We start from the raw sequence: 24,374 nt of genomic DNA on the forward strand, positions 1-24,374 counted from the left end.
GTTGGTTGGTTGTTCCTACTTTCATTAGACAAAGTGGTGAAAGAAAGAGATGAATTCAGGGCTTCAGAGTCAAATCTCAATTGCCATGTAAATGACCTCAAAGTTTCCACTTGTGCCATGATAGAAAGCATTGTTTTTTGTAGTATCAGAGCCGATATTGCTGAAGAGCAGATGCAGAGTCAAGTTTACCTAAAGCACAGAGTCTTAAGAGTGGCTGAATTACAGTGTCAGTTGAATTCCAAACCGTGAATGATGTTTGAAGCTAAAGTGAATGCATTAATTGGGAAGAAATGGGATCCTGAAACTTAGGATGGGTCATATGGGCAGATAATCATCAAGCTGAGGACACTGAGCCCCTAAATTCTGTTGAGTTGCTCCTGCCAACCATTAGCCCCTCCACCCCTATCTGATGAGATTAACCCAGCTGTGTCTGAAGAGCCTTTGTCTGAGTTACTGCCTGAGAAGGCATCTGAGTCATTGCCTGGGGTATTGCCTAAGGCAGATGCCTTATAAGACATTGCTGAATATTCTCAAAACACATCCCCAGCACCCATTTTTGCTTCTAGACCTATAAGCAGGCTTAAGTCCCAGTGAGCCCCAAAAGGTGAAGTACAAATGTGACCCGGGAGAAGATACACTACACTACAAAAGAACTGCTTGGCTTTTCTAATACGTACAAACAGAAACCTGGGGAATATGTGTGGGAATGGCTATTAAGGATGTGGGATAATGGTGCAAGGAACATAAAGATGGATCAGTCTCAGTTTATTGATGGGCTCACTAAGCACAGATTCTTCATTCAGTGTTTCAGCTCGAGAGGTTAGGAAAGGATCTTATAGTTTATTTTGTTGGTTCGCTGAAGCATGGATTATATGGTGGCCTACACTAAATCAAGTTGAAGTGCCAGACCTGCCTTGATGTACTGAAAAAGAAGGTATCCAAAGGCTTGGAGAAATTGACATGTTAGAGTGGATTGATCAGGTTAGACCCACAGACCCACACATGGAGTGCCCATGGGACACACCTTTTACCACAATGGTGAGGAACAAATTTGTGAAGGGAGCCCCAGGATCCTTGAAGACTGCTGTGATTGCTCTTTTATGTAAGTCAGATTTGAGAGTGGGAACTGCCCCAACTGAATTAAGACACCTGACTACAATGGGGTTGATTGTACCCCGTTGTGGTAGGGGCCAAGTGGCGGCACTCAATTGACAAAGACAAAGTGGACGTGGTTACTGTAATGGACAGTGGAGTCAAAGCAGAAATCAGAATAATCTGACTCACATGGCCTTATGGCATTGGCTACTTAGTCATGGTGTCCCTAGGAGTGAAATAAATCAGAAATCTACTAAATATTTACTTGATATGTACAAGCAGAATAATTCTAGGTAAAGTGAACAGCAGTCTAACTCAGATCACCAAAATAGTCATGGCCCCTCAATTTTACCAGACTCGATCCAGTGTACAGACCCACTAACCCTTGAATGAAGGGGAGGTCAGGTCCCCTTGAGGAAGGAGCCTGCTACACTGCTAAAAGTTTATACTGTTAATCTTTCTCCCAGCCTTCCTCAAAGGAATCTATGGCCAGTTATTAAAATGACTGTTCACTGGGGAAAAGGAAATAATCAGACTTTTTTGGGGATTACTGCCTATGGGCTCTGAACTGACACTAATTCCAGAGGACTCAAAACGTCACTGTGGCCCACCAGTCAGAGTGGGGGCATATGGTGGTCAGGTTATTAATGGAGTCTTAGCTCAGGTTCATCTCACAGTAGGTCCAGGGGGTCCCTGAAGCCATCCTGTAGTGATTTTCCCAGTTCCACAATGCATAATTGGAATAGATATACTCAGCAACTGGCAGAACCCCCACACTGGATCCCTGACAAGTGGAATAAGGGCTATTATGGTAGGAAAAGCCAAGTGGAAGCCATTAGAACTGCCTCTACCTAGGAAAATAGTAAACCAAAAGCAATACTGCATTCCTGGAGGGATTGCAGAGATTACTGCCACCAGCAAGGACTTGAAGGATGCAGGGGTGGTGATTCCCACCACATCCCCATTCCACTCGCCTGTTTGACCTGTACAAAACAAAGATGAATCTTGGAGAATGACAGTGGATTATTGAAAACTTAACCGGGTGGTGACTCTAATTGCAGCTGCTGTTTCAGATGTGATTTCATTGCTTGAGCAAATTAATACATCTCTTCCTATCTGGTATGCAGCTATTGATCAGGCTAATTCTTTTTTGTCCATACCTGTTTAGAGGGACCACCAGAAGCTGTTTTCCTTCAGCTGGCAAGGCCAGCAACACACCTTCATTGTCCTCCCTCAGAAATATATCATCTCTTCAGCCCTATGTCATAATTTAGTCTGCAGGGAACTTGATCACCTTTCCCTTCCACAGGATGTCACACTTGTCCATTACATTAATGACATTATGCTGATTGGCCCTAGTAACAAAGAAGTGCCAATGACTCTGGACTTATTGGTAAAACGTGTGCTAGAGTGTGGAAATTAATCTGTCAAAAATTCAGGCACCTTCCACCTTAGTGAAATTTCTAGGGGTCCAGTGGTGTGTGGCATGTCAAGATATTCCTTCTAAAGTGAAGGATAAGTTATCGCGTCTGGCCCCTCCCACAGTTCAAAAGAAGGCACAACACCTAGTGGGCCGCTTTGGATTTTGGAGGCAGCATATCCCTCATTTGGGTGTGTTACTGTGACCTGTTTATCAAATGACTCAAAAAGCTGCTAGTTTTGAGTGGGGCCCAGAACAAAGGAAGGCTCTTGGAAGGAGAAATGACCAGATGTGTGTTTGTATGCTGATTCATGGACTGTGGCCAGTGGTTTGGTTGCATGGTCAGGGACTTAGAAGTAACATGATTGGAAAATTGAAGAAAAGGAGATGTGGGGAAGAGGTATGTGGATAGACCTCTCTGAATGGGCCAACAAAGTGAAGATAGTTATGTCTAATGTGAATGCTCACCAAAGGGTGACCTCAGCAAGGAGGATTTTAACAATCAAGTGGATAGGAGGATACATTCTGTGGAAACCAGTCATCCTCTTTTCCTAGCCACTCCCGTCATTCCCCAATGGACTCTTGAACAAAGTGGCTGTCGTGGCAGGGATGGAGGTTATGCATGTGCTCAGCAACGTGGACTTCCACTCACCGAGGCCAGCTTGGCTACAACCACTGCTGAGTGTCCAGTCTGCCGTCTGCAGAGACCAACACTGAGTCCCCAGTATGGCACCATTCCTCAAAGTAATCAGCCAGCAGCATGGTGGCAGGTTGATTACATTGGACCACTTCCATCATGGAAAGGGCAGCGTTTTGTTCTTACTGGAATAAACACTTACTCTGGATATGGATTTGCCTTCCCTGCATGCAGTGCTTCTGCTGAAACTACCATCCATGGACTTACAGAATGCCTTATCCACCATCATGGTCATGGTATCCCACACAACATCACCTCGGATCACGGGACTCACTTCACAGTAAATGAAGTGCAGCAATGGGCCATGCTTGTGGAATTCACTGGTCTTACCATTTTCCCTATCCTGAAGCAGCTGGCTTGAGAGAACAATGGAATGACCTTCTAAAGACACACTGTGGTGCCAGCTAGGTGTCAGTACCTTGCAGGGTTGGGGCAATGTTCTGCAGGAGGCTGTATGTCCTCTACACCAGTGTCCAGTATATAGTGCCTTTTCTCCCATAGCCAGGATTCATGGGTCCAGGAATCAAGGGAGTGACACCACTCACTATTACCCCTAGTGACCCAATCGCAAAATTTTTGCTTCCCGTCCCTGCAACCCTATGCTCTGCGGGTCTAGAAGTCTTAGTTCCAAAGGGGAGAATGCTCCCACCTGGAGACACATCACTGATTCCATTGAACTGGAAATTAAGAATGCCACCTGGCCACTTTGGGCTCCTTATGCCTCTGAATCAACAGGCAAAGAAGGGAGTTACCATACTGGCTGGTGTCATTGATTACCAAGAGGAAATTGGATTGATATTACCTGATGGAGGTAGAGAAGAGTATGTCTGGAATACAGGAGATCCCTTAGGGCGTCTCTTAGTACTACTAACATGCTCTGTGATTCATGCTAATGGAAAAAGTACAGCAACCCAATTCCAACATGACTACTAATGGCCCAGACCCTTCCAGAATGAATGTTTGGGTCACCCCACCAGGCAAGGAACCACGACCAGCTGAAGTGGTTGCTGAGAGCAAAGGGAATACGGAATGGGTGGTAGAAGAGGGTGGTTCTAAATACCAGTTGTGACCTCATGACCAGTTGCAGAAATGAGGGTTGTAATTGTTATGAGTATTTCTGCCTTGTATGTGTGCATCAAATATTGTTGTTTTAAAAAAATAAAAACCAAGCTTGCCGGTCTGACAGAGACTGGAGAAACCCCAATAGTATGGCCCCCAGACACCCTTTCAACTCAGTACTGAAGTCACTCCTGAGGTTCACTCTTCAGCCAAAGATTAGACAGGTCTATAGGGCCAGCAGTAACACACGTGAGGAACGTGCTTCATAGTTCAATTCGTGCAAAGGAGACTAATGGGCACAGTAGCCCAAAAGCAAAGACGAGAAGGCAGGAAGGGACAGGCAAACTGGACAAATGGAAACAACCCAGGACAGAGAAGGGAACACATCACGGGATTGACAACAATTTGTGTATTAACAGTTTAATGAGAAACTAATTTGCTATGTAAACTTTTACCTAAAGCACAATATTTTTGTTTTCTTATGAAATGTAAGATGTAAACAGGGCTAGTGTGTTTTTGTACGTCTGTTGTATCATGTTAGGCACAAGTATGACTTTATAATTGTCTTTCGAGTGTATGTATGGTTTAAGGAGATGCGTACAGGTGCCACGTTGACAAGGGGTGGACTACAGTCATCAAGGTTGTGTGTCAACTTGGCTCCGTCATCATTCTCAGTGGTTTGGCAGTTATGATGTAGTTTGGCAGTCGTATGATGATGTGATCACTTCCATGATGAGATCTAATATAATGTGATCTCCTCCATGATGGGATCCACTGTGAGCAGCCAGTCAGTTGAAAGGGAGTTTCTTGGGGGTGTGGCCTGCATCCAGTATAGGTGAACTTTCTGGCAAAGCTCACTGGCTTTTGCTCTGCTCTGGATCCTGCATTTGGCTCGTCAGCACCTGACCTCCAGTTCTTGGGACTTGCGGCAGCAGCCTGCCATCTTACCTGCCAATCTTGGATTTGTCAGCCTTCTCAGCTATGAGCTAGCAGCCTGCTGTCTGGCCTGTGGATCTTGGGTTCGTCGGCCCCTGTAGCTACGTGAGTCAGGAGAAGCCTCCAGCCTGACGCCTGACCCGTGGGCTTGGGACTTGCCAGCCTCTACGACTGCATGAACCATTTCCTTGAGATAAATCTGTCTCTTTCTATATATGTGTATATATATATATATATATATATATATATATATATATATATATATATGTATAGTATATAGTTATATATGTTATATGTATACAATATATGCACGTATTTTATATATACGTATATACATATGTATAATATATGTGTATATATCTTACTGGTTTTGCTTCTCTGGAGAACCCAGCCTAAGACAGTGACTCATGTTTGTCAGAGCAGAACTGTGTTCTGTAGAGTTTTCACTGGCTGATCTTTCGGAAGTAGCGCACCAGGCCTTTCTTCCAAGGCACCTCTGGTGGATATGAACTGCTAGCCTTTGTGTTAGCAGCCGAGCACTTAACTGTTTTTGCCACCCAGAGACTCCATTGGAATGAGGATGGCAAGCCATCTGTCACGTAGGTTACCGCTGTGTCCTTGTTTCACAGGTTGCCTTTACTTTCACCTGTGGTGACTGGGGGCTGTGTGAAGTGTGGTCTTTTCTGCATCCTACCCCAGGTCAGAGTCGAGGGGCTGAGGGCAGTGGCGGGACCTCAGATCTGCTTCATTTCTTTTCCAGACCCTTTCTCCCTGGATTACCTGCTTCATCACATATTCCTGTCTTTGCTTGCTTCTGCTTGGGCTTTTTCTTCTGTTCTGTCGACCTGTGTATCCTGGTGTTTCATTCACTTCCGGTTGCTTTTCCCTGTATCTCTCCATCACCAGCTCGAAAATCTAACAGTGTAAGCTGCTTACGGTTGTCTTTATTTAGAGTGTATGTATGGTTTAAGGAGATGTGTACAGGTACCTTTTCACGTTTTCCTTTTAACATTTTCTTGGCTGTTTTTATTCTTTTATTTTTCAGGTGAACATTAGAACATCTTTTGTCCATTTGTTAAAAGCCCTTTGAGGATTTAGTTGGTACTAATTAACTTTTTAATGCACTTTGCAGAGGGCTGGGAGATCTGACATGGCGATTTCTCCCTGTCTGGAACGTGGTCTGTCTCTTTGTTTACTTGTTGAGAGTCATCATCTGGATTTGTCCAAACTACCACTTCCCTAAGGATAGTTTCTGCTTTCCCTTTTATTAATTCCTCCTGCTTTCCTGAAATGTCTTACTGTGCTTTCCCTGACATATTGAGTCCAATACTCTGTTCACTGAATGGCAGAAGACTCATTGGAGACTTTTCCCAGTGACTGCTGTCTGCCCACAGGTTTTGCTAATATCCCGTTCTCAGGGTTACATCGTCAGAGAGTTTCATAACAATTTTGATTTGGTCTCTGCTCCCAGGGTTGAGTAGGAAAGCTTCTGAGCATCTCCCTGCAGTTGTGTTTTGCACTTGTTTGATGGAGTTGTTGCCCAGTGTAACAGCCTGGAGCGTGTCCTCCCCCACCACCAGGCGAGTGGCCTGAGCTGTTGGGCTAGTCCTCCTGATGCCTCGTAGGCATCACTGACCCCTGCTTGGTGTGATGGGCAGAGCCAGGTGCAGAGCCAGGCATGCATATGGGCAAGACGGGCAGGTGGGCTGCACCTAACGGTCATTTCGTTACCAAGGAGGCACTGACTGCCACCCAAGTGGGGTTTCCATGTTACACTTCTTGGTGCTTCCTGTTCTCCTGTCATTGAATCCTGACTTCTGCCTGTTTTTCCCTGTTAAGGTCTCAGATTGCATCTTCTCTGTCAAAAGAACTCTGTGCCTTGGTCTTCGGGATCAACACATTCCTTGCCACAGTCCTCAAGACCACGATCACTGTTATAGTGTCAGATAAGCGGGGCCTGGGGCTCCCGGTCCACTCACAGGTATGCCAGGCTGGGTCGGGTACATTCCTCCAGGGAGCTGGTGGGGTTCCCTCGCTCTGCAGGGCGCAGACCATAGCTCTCCTATGGGATAGGGATGCGTACAGTATGCATACATCTCCAGCTCGCCATGCTAGGACTCCTGAACTGGAGCAGGTGTGATATGTGAGAAAACCATGCCTGGGGCCCACGCGATGAGAGACACGCAGCAGAGCATGAGGAGGGATTTGTGCCCTAGGGTTATGGGGTGGCCAAACACGTGACATCTGACACTAGACAGATGAGAGTGACAGCAGTTTATTAGTCCCATGTACTCAGCCCAGAGGAGGACCCCGCACCATGCAGGGCCACACGGGCTGCCCTCGGGAACAGAGTGAACAACCAGGGGCCGTGGGGGGGCAGGCTTTGTAGTAACAAGAGGGTGGAGTGACCTGTTTGCCGTGGAGGATGTGACTGCCTTGTCTGAGTAATTTTGTGGGCTGGCAGGCAACAAACCTGCTATGCCAGGCTGAGCAGGCAGTGTACCTGGTCCCCACAGTAAGGATGGTTGTTTGCTAGGGGGCCTTCTCCATTCGAGCAGAGTGGGGAGGAGAATTTGCAGATAGGCCATTTGAAGCCCTCCAGATACCAGGTCTCAGATGTGAGGGCAGCACTTAATATTGAACCTTGGTTTCAGACCTTACACCGCAAAGGGCCAGAAGGGAGTGCAGGAGGAGCCAGAGTCTGGCTGCTGGGGTGGTGGGAGTGACTGCTACCTCTGCTTGCCCCACACCCACCTGCCTGGGCTGCTCCCACTTCTTGGGCCCAGGTTTATCCCATAAATGCCACCCCATTCGGGCAGACACAGCAGGCCCCAGTAAAGCCCAGATTGTCTCCTGCTCTCAGGCAGCAGCTGTGCTTAGTGTGGGTGGGGAGGGTCTTGGCCCAGAGACGCCACAGGAAAGACCAGTGCAGACCTGGCCCTGCATGGGCCGTGGCCCTCTGACTTTCACTGTGTGGGCGCTGAAGGCCCCTCGGAGGTCCTGCATGCCCCCTGCCTCTTCGTGGCAGCATGTCATTCAGCCCGTGTGAGAGCTGCAGGAGCAGTGCCACCTGGCAGGCTCTTAGAGGCTGGCATCGACCTGTGCCCATCCCCCACCATGGTGCTGTGCAGAGGGTACCCCTTCACAGTGGGCTTCTGAGGGGCCCACAGGGGCTCAGTGGAGATGGGTCTGGGGCAGTGTCCTCCCTGAAGCGCTGTCTCGGGAGGGAGCCCCCTGCCCCTCCCATGTGGTGGTATAGCCAGGACCCATCAGAAGGCTAGAGGCAGGGGCAGATTCCGGCCTGCGGATCCTGGCACAGCCCCAGGCCACCATCGATGTGACTGTCAGAAAAATAAGGCCATGTGTCACTTAACGTCCACGATACATTCTGTGAAATAGGACGTTACGTGATTTGGACATTGTGCAAACGCCTAGGTCCATGGGGTGTGGGGCTCCCAGGCGCATGGTCCCGGGAGCTGCTGTGCAGTGCGTGGCCTGAGCACCTCCTGCTGAGGACATCTCAGGTGAACGCTGGACCAGGTCGTGCCCAGCACGCAGCCCTGCAGCCCCATGAAGGTCGCAGCAAGGAGGCTTCAGGTGCAGGCCCAGGAGGCAGGGGAGCAGTGTTGGGGACCTGGCATCCCTGCCCTGGCTGGGCCCTGTGATGCCTGTCGACCTGGGTGCTCAGGAGTAGGATTGGGCGCCCACTCCTCCAAGCAGCTGGAGTGCCTGTTACCGCGAGTGTGGGGCGGCGGGGTGGGCTCGCTGCCAAGTCTGGCTGTGGGCATCCCCCGGAGGGCACGCGCATGACCACGGACGTATATGCAGTCAGACGTTGCCCAAGTGGACATTATGCGGCGTGTGATAGTACATTAATTTTTCACTGGCTGGCTTCATTTCTTGGTTAAAAAGTAACTCAAGGACTAGGGCAGCTTGTTCATAATTAGAAATACTAATGGTCCCAGAAGGAAAGTAGTATCAGCTCATCCTGCTCACCCTTCGCCATGTACAGCGCTGTGTGTCAGCTTCACACTTCGCCTGGAGTGGTTAGAAAAGGGGTGTGCTGGGGCTGGTCAGGGAGCAGACCTTGGCGGCTGGTGGGGATGGGCAGAGCATGCGGCGGCCGTGGGCCTGGGGGCTTTCCTGGTTTGTTTTTTCTTAAATTAAACTTCATTTTTGTTGTCAGCTGCTGTTGAATGGGCTTTTGGTGTCAAGTCTAAGAACTCTTTGCCTAGCCCTAGATCCCAAAGATTTTCCCCAATTATTTTTAGCAGTGTTATAGTTTTGCATTTTATATTAAGTCTGTGATCTGTTTTGAGTTTTGTGATTTTTCTTCTTTGACCTGTTAATGTGGTAGATTACACTGATTGCTTTTCAAATATAGAACCAGCCTTACATCGCTGGAATAAATTGAAGTTGGTCCTTATATATTGTTAAATTCTACTTATAATACTTTGTAAGGATTTTTGTATATGTGTTCGTGAAGGATGTTGGTCTGTAATTTTGTTTGTGCTGTCTTTGTCCAGCTTTGGTGTCTAAATAGTACTGGCTTCAGAAAATAAATTGAGAAGTGTTCCCTCTTATTTTCTGAGAGAGATCATATAGAACTGGTATTAATTCTTCTTTCACTGTTTGATAGAATTCTCTAATGAAACCATTTAGGCCTAGAGAGTTCTTTTTCGGGAAGTTTTAAATTACCAATTCAACTTCCTTAATAATTATAGGGCTGTTCAAATGATTTGTTTCAGATTGAGTGAATTATAGTAGTTTGTGTTTTTCTAAGAATTATTGGTCCATTTTGTCTTAAAATTTGTGTGTAGAGTTGTTTGTACTATTTCCTTATTATTGACTTGATGTCTGCAGGATCTGTAGTGATAGCCCCTATGCCATTCCTGATGTTGTTCCTTTGTATCTTTTCTTTTTTTCCTTTGTCACTCTTGCTAGAAGATCATCAATTTTATTGATCTTTACAAATAACTCACTTTTTGATCATTGATTTTTCAGTTTCACTAATATCTGCTCTTATCCTTATGATTTCTTTCCTTCTTGCTTTGGGTTTATTTTGCTTTTCTTTCTCTAGGTTCATAAGATGGGAACTTAGATTATTGACTTGACACTTTTCCTCTTTTTTTAATGTATGCATTTAGTACTAAAAATTTCCTTTTCAGCACTGCTTTAGCTGCATCTCACAAATTTTGATATGTTGTATTTTTACTTTGATATATTTTTTGATTTTCTCTTGCGACTTCTTTGACCCATGGATTATTTAGAGTGTATTGTTTAGTTTCCAAGTGTTTGGAGATTTTCCTCTTTCTGTTACTGATTTTTATTTTGATTCCATTGTTATTGGAGAGCACGCTCTATATGATTTTAATCCGCTTAGATTTGCTGAGGTTTGTTTTATGACCCAGGATATGGTCTGTCTTGGTATATGATCCATGGACACTTGAAAGGAGTATGTATTCTACTGTTGGTGTGTGGAATATTCTATAACTGTTGATTAGATCCTATTGGTTGATGAGGTTATTGATTCCTTTTCTATCCTTACAGATTTTCTATCTAGTTGTTCTATCAGTTGATCAGAGAGGAGTGTTGAAATCTTCAACTGTAATTGTGGATTTGTCTATTTCTCCTTTCACATGCTTTTGCTGTACATGTTTGCAGCTTTTTGTTTTTGCATACACATTTGTGATTGCTGTGTGTCTTGGAAGATTGACCCGTTTATCATTACATAATATTTCTCTCTGTGTCTGGTCATTTTATTTGCTCTGAAGTCTACTTTATCTGATATGAATATAACTTCTCCTGATTTCTTTTGATTAATGTTTGCATGGTATATCCTTTTCCATACTTTTACTTTTAATCTGCCCATATCATTTCATTTAAAGTGAGTTTCTTGTAAACAACATATAGTTTGATCATGTGTTTTCGTCCACTCTGCCTGTCTCTATCTTATAATTGGTATATTTAGACCATTTACATTTAATGTAATTATTGGTATGTTAGAGCTTAAGTCTGCCATTTTATTTTTTCTATGTTTTTGTTTTCTATTCTGTTCTCTTTTTTGTGTCTTCCTATGGGTTACTTGAAAGTTTTTTTACATTTCATTTTGGACAACAACATTGTTTTTTAGTGTGTCTGTTAGTACAGCTTTTTAGTGTTGCTTTATTTCTTATCTGTGCATGCGTGTATACATATGTGTGTATATATAGAATCATATACATATATGTATGTGCATATGTATGTGCATGTGTAAGTATACATATACTCACATGCAAACACATGTATGTGGTATATATATATACACACACGCATATGTATTTGTACATTTATGTATATACACACACGCATGAGCTTATCATAGTCTACTGGTATCATCATTTTACCAGTTCAAGTGAAATGTAGAAATCTTACCTCCCTTTATGTCTCTTTAAAAAAAAAGAACCCGTTGCTGTTGAGTGGATTCTGACTCATAGCGACCCTATAGGACAGAGTAGAACTGCCCATTGGGTTTCCAAGGAGCAGCTTGGTGGATTCAAACTGCCAACCTGTTAGTTAGCAGCCTGAGCTCTTAACCACTGCGCCACCAGTGCTCCTTATGTCTCTTTATCCTCCCCCATTAATAATTGTCTTAAGTATATCCTTTACATATATTTAGAACAATACCAGTGTTATAATTTTTGCTTCAACCATCAAACATAATTTAGAAAACTCGAGGAGAAGGGAAGTCCATTGTATTTACTCACATTTTTCTTATATTGTGTTCTTTCGACTTTCCTGATGTTCCAAGATTGCTTCTTTTACTGTTTCCTTTCTGTTTAGAGAACTTCCTTTAGCCCTTCTTCTAGGGTAGATTTGCCAGAAGCAAATTCTTAGTTTTACTTCCTCTGAGAGAATGGTCTTTGTTATTAGCTTTCAGAGGTTTGAATATATGTGTTGGTGTGGTTGTCTTTGGGTTTATCCTGTTCGGAGAGTATTTAGCCTTTATTTCCTCAAGTACTTTTCCGCCTCACCCTCAATGCTGCTCTCCTTCTGGGACTCCAATGACATGAATGTTAGATCTTTTGTTATAGTTCCACAAGTACCCGAAGTTCTGTTCTTTTTTTTTCCAGTCTGTTTTCTTTTTGTTATTCCATTGGGTAATGTCTTAGTTATCTAATGCTGCTGTAACAGAACTACCACAAGTGGATTGCTTTAACAAAGAGAAATTTATTCTCTCACAGCCTAGTAAGCTAGAAGTCTGAACCCAGGGTGCCAGCTCCAGGGGAAGGCTTTCTGTTTCTGTTGGTTCTGGGGAAAGATTCCTGTCATCAGTCTTCCCCTGGTCTGGGAGCTTCTCAGCACAGAGACCCCGGGTCCAAAGGACACACTGTTCTCCTGGCTGTTGTTTCTTGGTGGTATAAGTCCCCGTCTCACTGCTCTCTTCTCTCTTTTATATTTTAAAAAAGATTGGCTTAAATTGTAGATTAATCTTGTAGATTGAGTCTACATAAATGCCACTAATCCCATCTCATTAACATTAGAGAGATAGGATTTACAACACATAGAAAATCACATCAGATGACAAAGTGGTGGACAATCACACAATACTGGGAATCATGACCTAGCCAAGTTGACAGATATTTTTTGGGACACAATTCAATCCATGGCAGGTAAATTTATATTTTCCTATTTTCCATTCACTCATTCTTTCCTGTGTTCCCTCCATTCCATTGTTGAGACCATTCATTGACTTTCTTATTTCAGTTATTTTGTGTTTTTCAGTTCTGAATTTTCTGTTTGGTTCTTCTTTATATCTTTTCTTTCTTTCCTGAGCTTTGTATTTTTTTCGTTGGTTTCAAGTATGTTTGTTATTGCTTGTTGAAGCGCTTTTATGATAGGTGCTTTAAAGTCTTTTCCAGAAACTTGTAATGTCTTTGCCATCTCAGTGTTAGCAGCTACTGTGTGTTTTTTGTTTTTTTTTTTTTTTTTCCTCATTAAGTTTGAGATCTACCTGGTTCCTGGTCTGGTGAGTGATTTTCAGTTGAAATCTGGACTTTTGGGTATTACATTATGAGACTCTGCATCGTATTTAAACCTGTTTTATCTGACTCTCCCTGACACCCCTCCAGCAGGGAGTGATGTTGCCTCATTACTGATAGGTGGAGGTGGAAGTCCATATTTAATTGACACCCCAGGGGGAGGATCCTTGTTACTGGGAGTTCAGGTTCCCCACTAGTCCTCCTCTTGTACCACCCTGGCTGGGAGGGAGTGCCTCATCGCTGCTCCCCGTGTGGCCTCCATTGACACTGTGGGTGGATGCCCTCTTTACTGCTGGGCTGTGGTCAAAGTCCTCGATCTCCTGTGACTCCACCTGCAGGGACAGGGAGGGACACCTCGTTAAACCCGTGTGAGAGTAAAAGTCCAGCCTATCCACATGGTATCCACTGACTCCCCATGGGGGGTCTCATTGCCCTCTAGCAGGGTGGAAGTCCAGGCTCCCTACTCAGCCTTCCCTGACACACTGGCAGGGGGGTGGGCACTTCGTCATACCTGGTGAGGTTGGAAGTCCAGGCTCCGCTCCCTGTGTGTTCTTGAGGGTGTGGATGGGAGTGAGATCACAGGTGTTTTGTGGTATTTGGCTGGAGTAGAGCGGTTACTCCCCAACAGCTTTCCGTCTTCCTGGGCTGCCCCTTTCCTGGCCCTTTGGCCTGAGAGAACAGGCGTTTGTCAGGCCTTCTTGTTTTCCGTGCCTGTTGGTATTTCTGGGTCGTCAGCCTCTTCAGCTCCTCATCTGGGATAATGAAGCAAGAAGAACACCCAGAACTCACTACCATACTGGTATTGGGTCCTGAGGTCTCGGTCTCTAACCAGTCTGCCTTTTTCTCTGCCTTTCAGAGTCTCCTTACTTCATGTAGAATGTCGGGGACTTTAGTTGTACTCAGGGGAAGGAATAGGTTAAAGCGTGTTGATGCCATCTCCCTGGAAGTGAAGCCCCGATGGTTTGTTTCCTGAGTTCCTTTTGAAGTGAGCTTTCCTAGAAGCTGAGGGGACCAGAGCTGAGGGGCGACAGGGGTGTTGAACAGGACCCACTCCTGGTTCTAGCCCACAGACGCCTCATGCCCTAGACCGCGCCAGACCTCCAGGACATGGTACCCCAGAGACATATCCCGTCCCTCCCTGGTACCTCGGGGACATATCCCGTCCCTCCCTGGCACCCCGGGGGTATACCCCGCCCTTCCCTGGTACCCCGGGGGCATATCCCACCCCTCCCTGGTACCCCAGGGGCATACCCTGTCCCTCCCTGGTACCCCAGGGGCATACCTTGTCCCTCCCTGGTACCCCAGGGGCATACCCCACCCCTCCCTGGTACCCCAGGGACATACCCCACCCCTCCCTGGTACCCAGGGGGCATACCCTGCCCCTCCCCGGTACCCCGGGGATCTGTCCCTCCTATTCCTCTGGCAGCCGTGAGGATCGGGAGGGGAATGGTTGTTTTGTGCACTGGGCGTGCATTTCCTTGTGTCACTGCTGCAGCGTCCCTTTTTCACCAAGGAGGAGATGGCTGCAGTTCAGTGGGCAGAAGTGCCAAAGTCTCGGGCTCAGCAAGTGGGGTGGCCGAGTCTTGGGGGCTTGGGAAGCAGGGCTCAGGGAGGAGTGGACCCTGGCCTCCCGCCGAGGCTCTGCTTGACCAGCCCAGCATGTGGGGACACAGAGGTGACGCCCAGGAGCTCTCCACAGCCACAGGAACGCCACCCCACAAAGCGCACATTTGGGATCATGCAAAATTAGCAAAGAGGCTCAGGCAGAAAGTGGAGAACACGCAGGTGCAGAAGAGGACTGGGACTTCCGTGGGGATTCTGGGATAGCAGGTGTACCAGACCCTCGCCGCGCTGGCCACTGTGCTCCTGGTGGTGGGCACTGTGGGACGTGCTCAAGGTGAGGGGCCGAGCACGGTCACGTGTACGGCTGGCCTTTTGACCGCCCCGAGCCCCACCTCCCACCTGCCCTCTCTCTTGCAGTTCCTCGTCTACTTTGGGTACTTCCTCGTGCTGTCCGCGGCCTACTTCTCCGGGGCCGTGCTGGTGGGCCTGCAGCACTGCCGCCGGGCCCGCCCCAAGCCCCTGCCCCTGGCCCAGGAGATGATGAGCCCAGCAGAGGCGCTGGGCGTGGAGGACGGGGGCCTGGACAGCTTGCAGCCCACCACCCCGCCGCTGCCACCAGAGGAGAACAGTCAGGCCCTCGGGACAGCCACCCGTGAGCGGAGCCCGTTGCCCGAGGAGAAGGCCTGAGCCGCCCGCCGGGACCCCTGACACAGAAGACCACACATAGACCAAACCAGGCCTCAGCGTCCCAGATGGGCCATGTCCCCGGCCGGCTGCCTGCTGGCATCAGTGGTGCCACTGCTCTGGCACTGTCCAAACCCAGGGTTCAGGTTGCAGAGCCGGCGACTAATGGGGACAGCAGGGGGCAGCCTTCCCGTGAGACCCTTGGCCCGTCCCTGTGACTGCAGTGGGTGAGCTGCCACATCAGTCGGGGGAGAGCCCCTCACCCAGCCCACCCTCAGCACGTAGCTCTGGCCACGGCACAAAGATCTGCCGGGGCCCTCAGGACAGCTGCCTGGCCGCACCGCCGCAGGCTGCCCCTTGTCTGGAGCGGGGGTGGTGAGGGTCCTGGGGTCCACTGTGGGGCCTCTTGGCCTCGCCCCACAGGCAAGTCCTGTCTGTCTCCGAGGGCAGGTGGAGGACACCGGCCCCTCACAGCGTGTCCTAGCACCGGGTCAGGAGTGGGAGCTGCAGCCGAGGGACCCGGTGCAGAACCCGAGACCCTGGGCCCCAGCTAAGCTGTGATATTTCCAGTCGTCCCAGGTGTCTGGACTGTAATCCATGCTGTTACTTTTTTTAGAACAAGTGACATAAAGAGGGTAAACTTATTCCATGTGTCTGGTTCAGTGGGGGGGTCGGGGCAGGCACGTCCCCACCCAAGGGCGACAGCTTCTCAGCCCACCTCAGGGACCCTCCGTCTGCCGCTTGGTGAACTGGGTCCATGCTGGCCTCCCTCCGAGAAGACGACGAGGTGCTGGTGTGTGTGAGCACAGCCCTGCTGGGCGGTATGGAGACAGGCTCATGCTCACACACACCACGTGTGCTCACGCACTGGGCATGTGCTTACGTGTGTCCGCACACACTCAAGCCCATACGTGCCCCCCCCCGTGCATGAGCAGCTCATCTCTGCATCCCTGGTAGGACGCACGGCCCGCCACGCGCACACAGCTGTGCCCGCACCGGGCTGGTGCTGGGGGAGAAATGGCCGAGAACCATTTGTGCTGTCCCTCGAGAAGTCACATTAAGTCATCCACCTGAGCGAGACATGGGGCTCCGATTCCTGCCTGGGGGGCTGGGGGAGAGGGCAGTTGAAAGACCAGGTACCCCCCCACCTGCCTTGGGCAGGGACCCCGCGGAGCCAGGGGTGTCCTGGGCGTTACCACTCCTACACCACCTCACCCTGTCCCTCCTGGGGAGGAGCTCAGCCCTGCCGCGGGGGTGGGGCAGCTGGTGTGGACAGCTTGGGCCATCAGATCAAAGGACCCTGGCCAGAGGACCGGCCTGCAGCTGTGCACCCAGGGGTCCCCAGGCCTGCTGAGGTGAGTGGGCCTCTCGGGGCCGAGGCTGGCTGCACGTAGGTGAGGGGAAGGTGATGAGGGTGGAGCTCCTTGGAAGGGCCTGCTGCCTCTCTGCCTCCTTTCTCATTCCACGCCAGGGGCTCCCGCAGGATGCGTGTGTGGAGGTGGGGCTCAGCTGAGGACCCCACCGTGCCCAGATGCCAGGCTGCAGGGCTCTGCACCCTGACGCCCCCCCAGGGAGCCCCACCCCAGCCAGGGCGAGTCCCCTGCCACCCATTTCAGTGCCCACCAGCTCCCGTACATGCCACCCACGTGGCCGTGTGCTCAGCACACTGCCCCAGACCCCCCGGGCTTGGGAAACCGCCCTTCTCTGTGGTCTGAACTCCCCAGCCAACCCCGAGACAGAGTGAGCGGCGCTGGGCCCCGCTGGCTGGGGCTGCAGTATAGTGATTCCAGGACAGCAGGCTCTGCCCAGGGCCCTGCGGGGCGGCCGCCGCTGGGCATGAATGCGGGGAGCTGGGTCTGGGGGCCTGGGGGACCTAAGCCTGCAAACTCCATAAAAGGTGCTGAAGGAGAAACAGTTGGGCTGCTGGGCTGGCCTGCGCAGGCTCTTGGCTGCCTGGTGGCCCTGGGGGAGAAGAGGGTCTCAGCACTTGGACATGTGGACAGCTCGCATCACGTGACTGCCCCTTCTGTGACGGCGCTTGGCTGACAGACCAGACAGCTGTGAGGGGCCATTTCCCTTAATTGGGGCCTGGTTTCAAACAGCCTCATGTCACACACAGTCCGCAAGCTCCGGGGGCTGAGCCTGCTGGCTCACGAGGCCAACCCCAAGTGCATGCCCACAGAACAGCGGGCACGGTGTTACAGCGCAGCACGCGTGACAGGTTCGCCTGGCTCCTGGGTGGTGAACTCTGGCCACCCCTCCCCGCATGGCCCCTAGCGCAGCCCCATCCCTGCAGGCTTCCCCAGGGCCCCCTGCCCACCCACGTGTCCCAGGATGTTCAACAGGAGGGCAGCCTGGCTACAGGCAGGTACCAGTGGGCGGTGGCGGAGCAGGGTCTGGGCGTGCACTGGCCCTTCCCTGTCTCTGGCCCTCAGGAGGCGGGGCGAGGGCAGGGGTGGCCCAGGGCCTTACCAAGATCTGCACAGTTTGGGGCTTTGAGCACAAGAGGGGCTCAGGCAGGACACTGAGTTGGTGCCGCTGGACAACTGAGGGCCCTCCCTGGGGCCCGGGGTGCCCACGATCTGTGCCAGCAGTGAGCCCCAAAGCCGGCCTCTTGCCCACATCAGGCTGTGCTCCAGCCGCGGGTCTGACTGGGGCCCAGTAGGCTCCAGAGGGCCGAGGACAGCACCGCAAGGCCCCAGCCTCCCAGGGACCTGGGCTGCAGCCAGCGGGGGCTTGCAGGCGGGAGAAAAAGTCTCGGCACCAGACTCTCTTAAACTTTTTAAAAAATACACTCTTTGGCTCCTTTTATTTCTTGAGGGGTTACATGAAGACATGAAATATACAGAAAAGTGAACCTGCCAGGTCCCACACAGGTGCTGGCCGCTTTCGCCCCAGGCACGCTGCCCGCCATGGAGGCTCTTCCCGGCCACCTGTCTGTCCATCTGTGCAGCAGAGTCCCCACTAGGAGAAGGTGGTCATGAAGCTGTTCTCAATGCAGAGGACGATGAAGGCATTGCGGCAGCTCTCGGCCGTCTGCCCCAGCAGCTTGCCCGCCAGCAGTGAGGAGGCTTGGCCCCTGGCGGCCGCGTCCTCTGTCCGCCATGTCTCGCAGTAACTCTCGGTGAGCCGGCGCCCGCTGGGGTCCGAGCCGTGCCACACGCTCTTCTGGGGCCTGCAAGATGCACTGCCATCAGCGCACCCCAGGCCACGCCCAGGGTGGAGACCAGGCAGGACAGCTCACTCCCCGGGGCAGAGGCTGGCGGTGGCCAGGCTGGAGAAGGGGGGGGCGGGGAGGAGCTTGGGGCGCAGCAGGCACGGTTTCTTGGCCAGCCAGCTGCCCCGTTCTATCAGAAGGGGGTCCACCCCTGACTGTGCCCCCATGGAGCAGGGGGCTCCCCTCGGGCTGGGCCAGATAACATCAGGCGCTGGTCCTTCCTGGGGCCGGGTGAAGCCTCTCTGAAGCTTTTGGTCCGGACAAACTCCACTGCGTGGGGTTCTGGTCTCGGCCCGTCCTGGGGACTGGCCCATATCCCTGCCTGTGGCTTCTACGTCAGGTCCCAGAGGACACACCTCACAGGTGCTGCTCAGGGAGACCAGTGAGTGCAGACCCAGGCCCGCTGGGGCCATGCCTGACCCCCAGAGCCACCCTTTACGGAACAGGCACCAGCACGCCTTCTCAGCAGGAGGGACGTTTGGTGGAGCCTTCTGAGGGCAAGCCAGCAATGTCTGCCAGCATTCTCCATGCACACAGGCTCAGCTGGGAACCCCGCCTGTAGGGGCTTACTCCACAAACTGCAGATGCACGTGTACAGACGCACATCTGAGGCAAGTCACCACATTGGGGTGTACGTGACAGTGGGGGTTGGACATACCGTCACAGTAGACCTGGAACGGGAGAGAACCTTGCCCGGTGCCAGCAGGAAAAGCAGGTTAGATAGGAATGTTTCATTTTTTGTGTTCTTAAAAATGTTACCAAGGATTAGTTCTTTATGCTCTTCTGGATTTACGTTTTAAACAGCGAGCATGTATCACATGTAAGATCAGACCAGAGAACTCAGGCGAACACCTTCAAAGTTGGGGTTTTCTAAAGAATAAAGGGCAGCAGAAGCCCCCCACCCCGAGCTGCCTTACAGCCACGCTGCCCGGCCGTGCCACAGTTGGGGGACCTACCAGGCAGGGTGCCTCAGGATGTCCCTGCCGTCAAAGGAGAGGATGCGGGCCCCAGGCCTCAGCTGGCCCTCGGAGCCCGAGAACAAGGCCTCCCAGCTGGAGAAGAGCACCTCGTCCTGTGGAGGAAAAGGGGAGGGTTTACTTGGTCCCTGGTCACATCCTGCCCAAAGGACAGAGCTGCACCAATGAGGGCAGAGGGCCTGCCGGGGGGGTGGGTGGGGTCTGCGGCCTCCTGCTCCCCGGGCGCTGGGCAGCCCATGGCTAGCGGGGCGCCGGCCCCCACCCCCATCCTGAAGCAGGATTTTAAGGAGCCCCAGTGCTCCCGGGATGTTGGGAAGCCGCAGCACCTGGGGTCACTAGCAGCCCAGAGTTAGGATTAACCATGGAATAAAGCTAGGTGAGGGGTCTGAGCAGACTCAGCTCTGAACCCCCCAGGCCAAAGTGGGAGAGCTGGGGGTGGGAGCTTGAGTAACACCACGGGAGGATGTTTCCTGCCCCTTGGTTGTGCTCAGGGGTGACCATGAGTATGAACAGCCCAGCCCTGGCCTACGTGGCTGAGAGCGCATGGCCCAGGAGACCCCACGTGTGACAGGAGACCGCATGCGTGTCAGGAGACCCCATGCATGACAGATGCCACATGTGACAAGAGACCCCATGCATGGCAGACACCACGTGTGATAGACACCAGGGCGCCAGGGCTGCTGGAGGCACTGCCCTGGGTGCAGGGCTATTGGCTGTGTGTGTATGTGGTGTGGGGGGGCGTTCTGGAATTCACTGGCAGAGGTGGCGACCTTCTGGGGTACGGAAGACCTGGTGAGTGCCTGCAAAGCAAACAGCCGCACCCACACGCCAGCTGGGGCCAGGCCACAAGGTGCCCACCCAGGAGCCGCCTGTGGTGGGTGGCACCTCCACCCCCACCCTCTTGAGGGACGTCCCTGCGTGGATTCCTGCCCCTGTGGCCCCCTCCTCCGCTAAGGCCCCTCCTCTCAGCCAGGCCCCCACAGGGCGGCTGGCCCCACCTTGAGGTTGACGATGGGCACGCCCCCGCGGTCAGCACGGCGCACGATGCTGTGCAGGTCCTGCAGCCGCGAGGACAGGAAGGCACGGAAGGTGCCGGCAAGCCCCACGGCCCGTGCCTGCTGGAAGCACTGGAAGTCGGCGCCACGGATGCCGCGCAGGCCGCCCGTCAGCGGGCTGTTGAGGGCGACCAGGTGGAGCTGGAGTGAGGAAAGGGCGTCACAGGTCACAGGTCAGTGGCAGAGGTGCCGTCTCCCAGGCTGGGTCCCCGATGCCCTGTCCCTGCCCCGTGACACCGAGGGGATGAGAAGGGCCGAGAGCAGAGAGGGGGCAGGTGGAGGAGGCTTGCTGTCGCTGAGTCTAGGGCACCCCTGCGGCAGGTCAGCTTAGGGGAATGGGCAGTTTTGGGTGGTGTGGATGCAGGAAGCATCCTCCCTGTCTTGGCCAGGATGCCCCACCCCTACCTGTCCCACTCCCCTGGGGTCCAGCTCTGCCCATGGGGTCCAGAGCAGCCCTAGGTGTCAGCCCCTCACCCAGCCAGCCTCCTCCTGGAGCAGAGACTCACCAGGCTCCTGTCCCCACTGTCACCTGCCACTGCCCATGTCTCTAGGTCTTGAATGAGACTCACCTTGGAGGCATTTTAACTCTATCAGAGGGTGGATCCTGGTGTCCTGGTGGTAGCCAGCGTGTGTGGCCTGACCAGTCAGAGTGGACGCTGCCTAGAAGCTGCACACCTGCCCCCGCCCTGGAACCTCCCTGGGATCTGGGTCCTTCTCCCAGGGCCCTATAGCCCAGCACCTGGGTTCCAACGCCCCTGGGCACTCACCACCGGCTGGAAGTCCTGGTGTGCATGCGTAAGTGCGCTGGTGGGGCGAGCTGGCTGGAGGTGCACGTAGGAGCTGTGGTACGGGGCTCCAGGGTAGGGCTGGGGGTCCGGCAGGCGTGGGGGGTTGGCCAGGATGCCATCTGACCTCCAGGGTCGTGCTGTAGAGTGGGAGGGCTCCTGCCAGGAGTATAGGTGGCCCTCGTGCACCACAGGGGGCTGCAGGGCGGCCACTTCATTGTCCTGCAGATGAGGTGGTGGGGCTGTGGTGAAGGCTGAGGTGCTCTCAGGCCCCACTTACATCCCCGACACCCCTCCCGAGGCCCCATCCACACTGCCGTCCCTTCAGAGGCCCTGCCCTCATCCGACTCCAGCTTGCATTCTTATATGGCAGGAGGGTCTGGTCTCCTAGGTGAGCCGAGCTGCCCCCAGGCCCTGGGCAGGTGCCCCCAAGTGTGTGTGGAGGGGAGCAAGGGTGCAGAACCCCGCCATCCTCCAGGCATGACCCCAGTGAGCCATAAATGCTGAAACTGGCCGATCATCCTCTGCCCACCCCAGTGCCAGTCCTCTCCATGGCACACCAAGTGGCCATCTGTTCATTCCTTTTGCATCCATCTATCTACTCATCCATCCATCCATCCATCAATTCACTCACTCATCCATCCATCCATCCATCCATCCATCCATCCACTCATCCATCCATCCACCCACCCATCCATCCATCCATCCACTCACTCATCCATCCATCCATCCATCCATCCATCCATCCACCCATCCATCCACTCATTCATCCATCCACCCATCCATCCATCCACTCACTCATCCATCCAGCCACCCATCCATCCAGCCACCCATCCATCCATCCATCCATCCATCCACTCACTTATCCATCCATCCATCCATCCACCCATCCATCCATTCATCCATCCACTCACTCATCCATCCATCCATCCACCCATTCATCCATCCATCCATCCACTCATCCATCCATCCATCCATCCGTCCGTCCACTCACCCATCCATCCATCCACCCGCTCACCCACCCACTCACCCACCCATCCATCCATCCATCCACCCTCCCACCCATCCTAGAGGTATCTATCCCTGTGCCTGGCATTCTGGTGAGAGAAGACAGACAAAGACAATGAAATGTGGGTTTTAGCACCCAGGAGCTTCTAGTCTGGAGGAGCAGTGAGCCACAGACACAAAAGGTGATGTTATTTACATGTTGCCCTCATGGAGACACCCAGTCTGACACAGAGGGGCTGTCATGTGTCTGTGTCCCCCACCCCAGCAGGTGCTGACGGCGAGGTGCACAGACTCCAGGACACTACAGCACCAACTGTTGTTCCAGTAACATGAGACCAGATGGGGGCCACCATCGCACGCCCGTCTTCTCTGTGCACCAGCTGTTAGATGCAGACCTCTAGACTAACAGTCATGGGAAAGAAGAAACGCTCCTTACCGTCCCGCGGGGCAGTGGCGTCCGGGCCTCCAGCTAGAAGAGAACACCAGGGTTACTTCAAGCTCCAGGTGGCCAGGGCCTCCCCTTCCATGATGCCTCCCTGCCTTACCCACAGCACATCTCCTTCCAGCCACTGGTTTATCACAGGCACTGTTTATTGCCTGCCTTGGGAACGGGCAGTGCCCACACCAGCACACAGTGGGTGCCTGGTCAGTGTCTGCTGTTAAGAACACGTGGAGGGACCTGCAGCCTGCATGGCCAGATGAAGACATGAGCAGGACAGGAGAGGGTCCAAAGGAACATGGGAGGGTCTGGGCAGGGCAAAGGGGCCTGTGGTGTAACGGGTGGAGGGGGGCCCCCAGCAGCTCAGAGGCTGGATCAGTGCAAAACATCAACTCAAACTCTTAGGCCTTGGACAAAGGAGGCTCCAGGGACATGGCAGGTGATTTCAGGGACACTGGGCTGACTGACCTCTATCCAACCTCACAATTGATGTGGAAAAAAGAACTTTTCCCCAAGGGGCCCCTGTCATGCTGTCCTCTGTTGGGACCAGAAAAGAGGGTTGGCCTCGTCCTCTCAAAATGGCAGTCTCTAGACTAACCAGATGCTTGTCGGGGGCGTGAAGGACCCAAGGCCCAGTGCTAGGCAGCCATGGGTGAGGCACGGGCCATCCCAAGAGTGCCGAAGATGTCCTCCACAGTGTCGTATATAATACACTGTGCAGGAAAGCCGGCATGCCCTTCATCCCCAGCCCTGGGGTGGCCACGCTGCAGAATGTTCCTCAGACAATGGACGAATGTCAACACCAAGTCGTGCTGGGAGGTGGGAAGGCCTGTCAGAGGGCCTCCTCTCATTTTCACTCGTGTGCACAGGAGAGGTACGCAGAGACAGTTGATTCTCGTGTGCACAGAGACGCGTAGACAGTCGATTCTCGTGTGCACAGAGGGAGAGGCACGCAGAGACAGTCGATTCTCATGTGTACAGAGAGAGGGAGAGGCACGCAGAGACAGTCGATCCTCGTGTGCACAGAGGGAGAGGCACGCAGAGACAGTCGATCCTCGTGTGCACAGAGAGAGGGAGAGGCACGCAGAGACAGTCAATTGTCGTGTGCACAGAGGGAGAGGCACGCAGAGACAGTCGATCCTCGTGTGCACAGAGAGAGAGGCACGCAGAGACGGTCGATTGTCGTGTGCACAGAGGGAGAGGCACACAGAGACAGTCGATTCTCTTGTGCACAGAGAGGGAGAGGCACATATAGACGATTCTCGTGTGCACAGAGAGGGAGAGGCACGCAGAGACAGTCGATTGTCGTGTGCACAGAGAGGGAGAGGCACACAGAGACAGTCGATTCTCGTGTGCACAGAGAGAGGGAGAGGCACACAGAGACAGTCGATTCTTGTGTGCACAGAGAGGGAGAGGCA

At 52.2% G+C, this 24,374-nt stretch overlaps 2 protein-coding genes across 2 annotated transcripts in view; one reads left to right on the forward strand and one right to left on the reverse strand.

Annotated features, from left to right (window-relative positions):
* Window positions 1–15,711, forward strand: part of SLC19A1 (solute carrier family 19 member 1) — a 32,198-nt gene extending 16,487 nt beyond the window's left edge. The window contains exons 4-5 of the mRNA XM_004384844.2: window positions 7,047–7,188; window positions 15,209–15,711. Of these exons, the coding sequence (XP_004384901.1) occupies window positions 7,047–7,188; window positions 15,209–15,478 (412 nt within the window). The 3' untranslated portion in view covers window positions 15,479–15,711. The remainder of the gene's footprint in view (window positions 1–7,046; window positions 7,189–15,208) is intronic.
* Window positions 15,712–18,439: 2,728 nt separating this feature from the next.
* COL18A1 (collagen type XVIII alpha 1 chain) overlaps window positions 18,440–24,374 on the reverse strand; it is an 80,870-nt gene continuing 74,935 nt past the window's right edge. Inside the window, exons 36-40 of the mRNA XM_012557959.1 lie at window positions 22,954–22,986; window positions 21,492–21,731; window positions 20,668–20,865; window positions 19,649–19,764; window positions 18,440–18,650 (exon numbers count right to left, since the gene is read on the reverse strand). Coding sequence (XP_012413413.1) covers window positions 18,440–18,650; window positions 19,649–19,764; window positions 20,668–20,865; window positions 21,492–21,731; window positions 22,954–22,986 — 798 coding nt within the window. The remainder of the gene's footprint in view (window positions 18,651–19,648; window positions 19,765–20,667; window positions 20,866–21,491; window positions 21,732–22,953; window positions 22,987–24,374) is intronic.

This window comes from Trichechus manatus, unplaced genomic scaffold, assembly GCF_000243295.1.
Source record: "Trichechus manatus latirostris isolate Lorelei unplaced genomic scaffold, TriManLat1.0 scaffold00128, whole genome shotgun sequence".
Taxonomy (NCBI): Eukaryota; Metazoa; Chordata; class Mammalia; order Sirenia; family Trichechidae; genus Trichechus; species Trichechus manatus.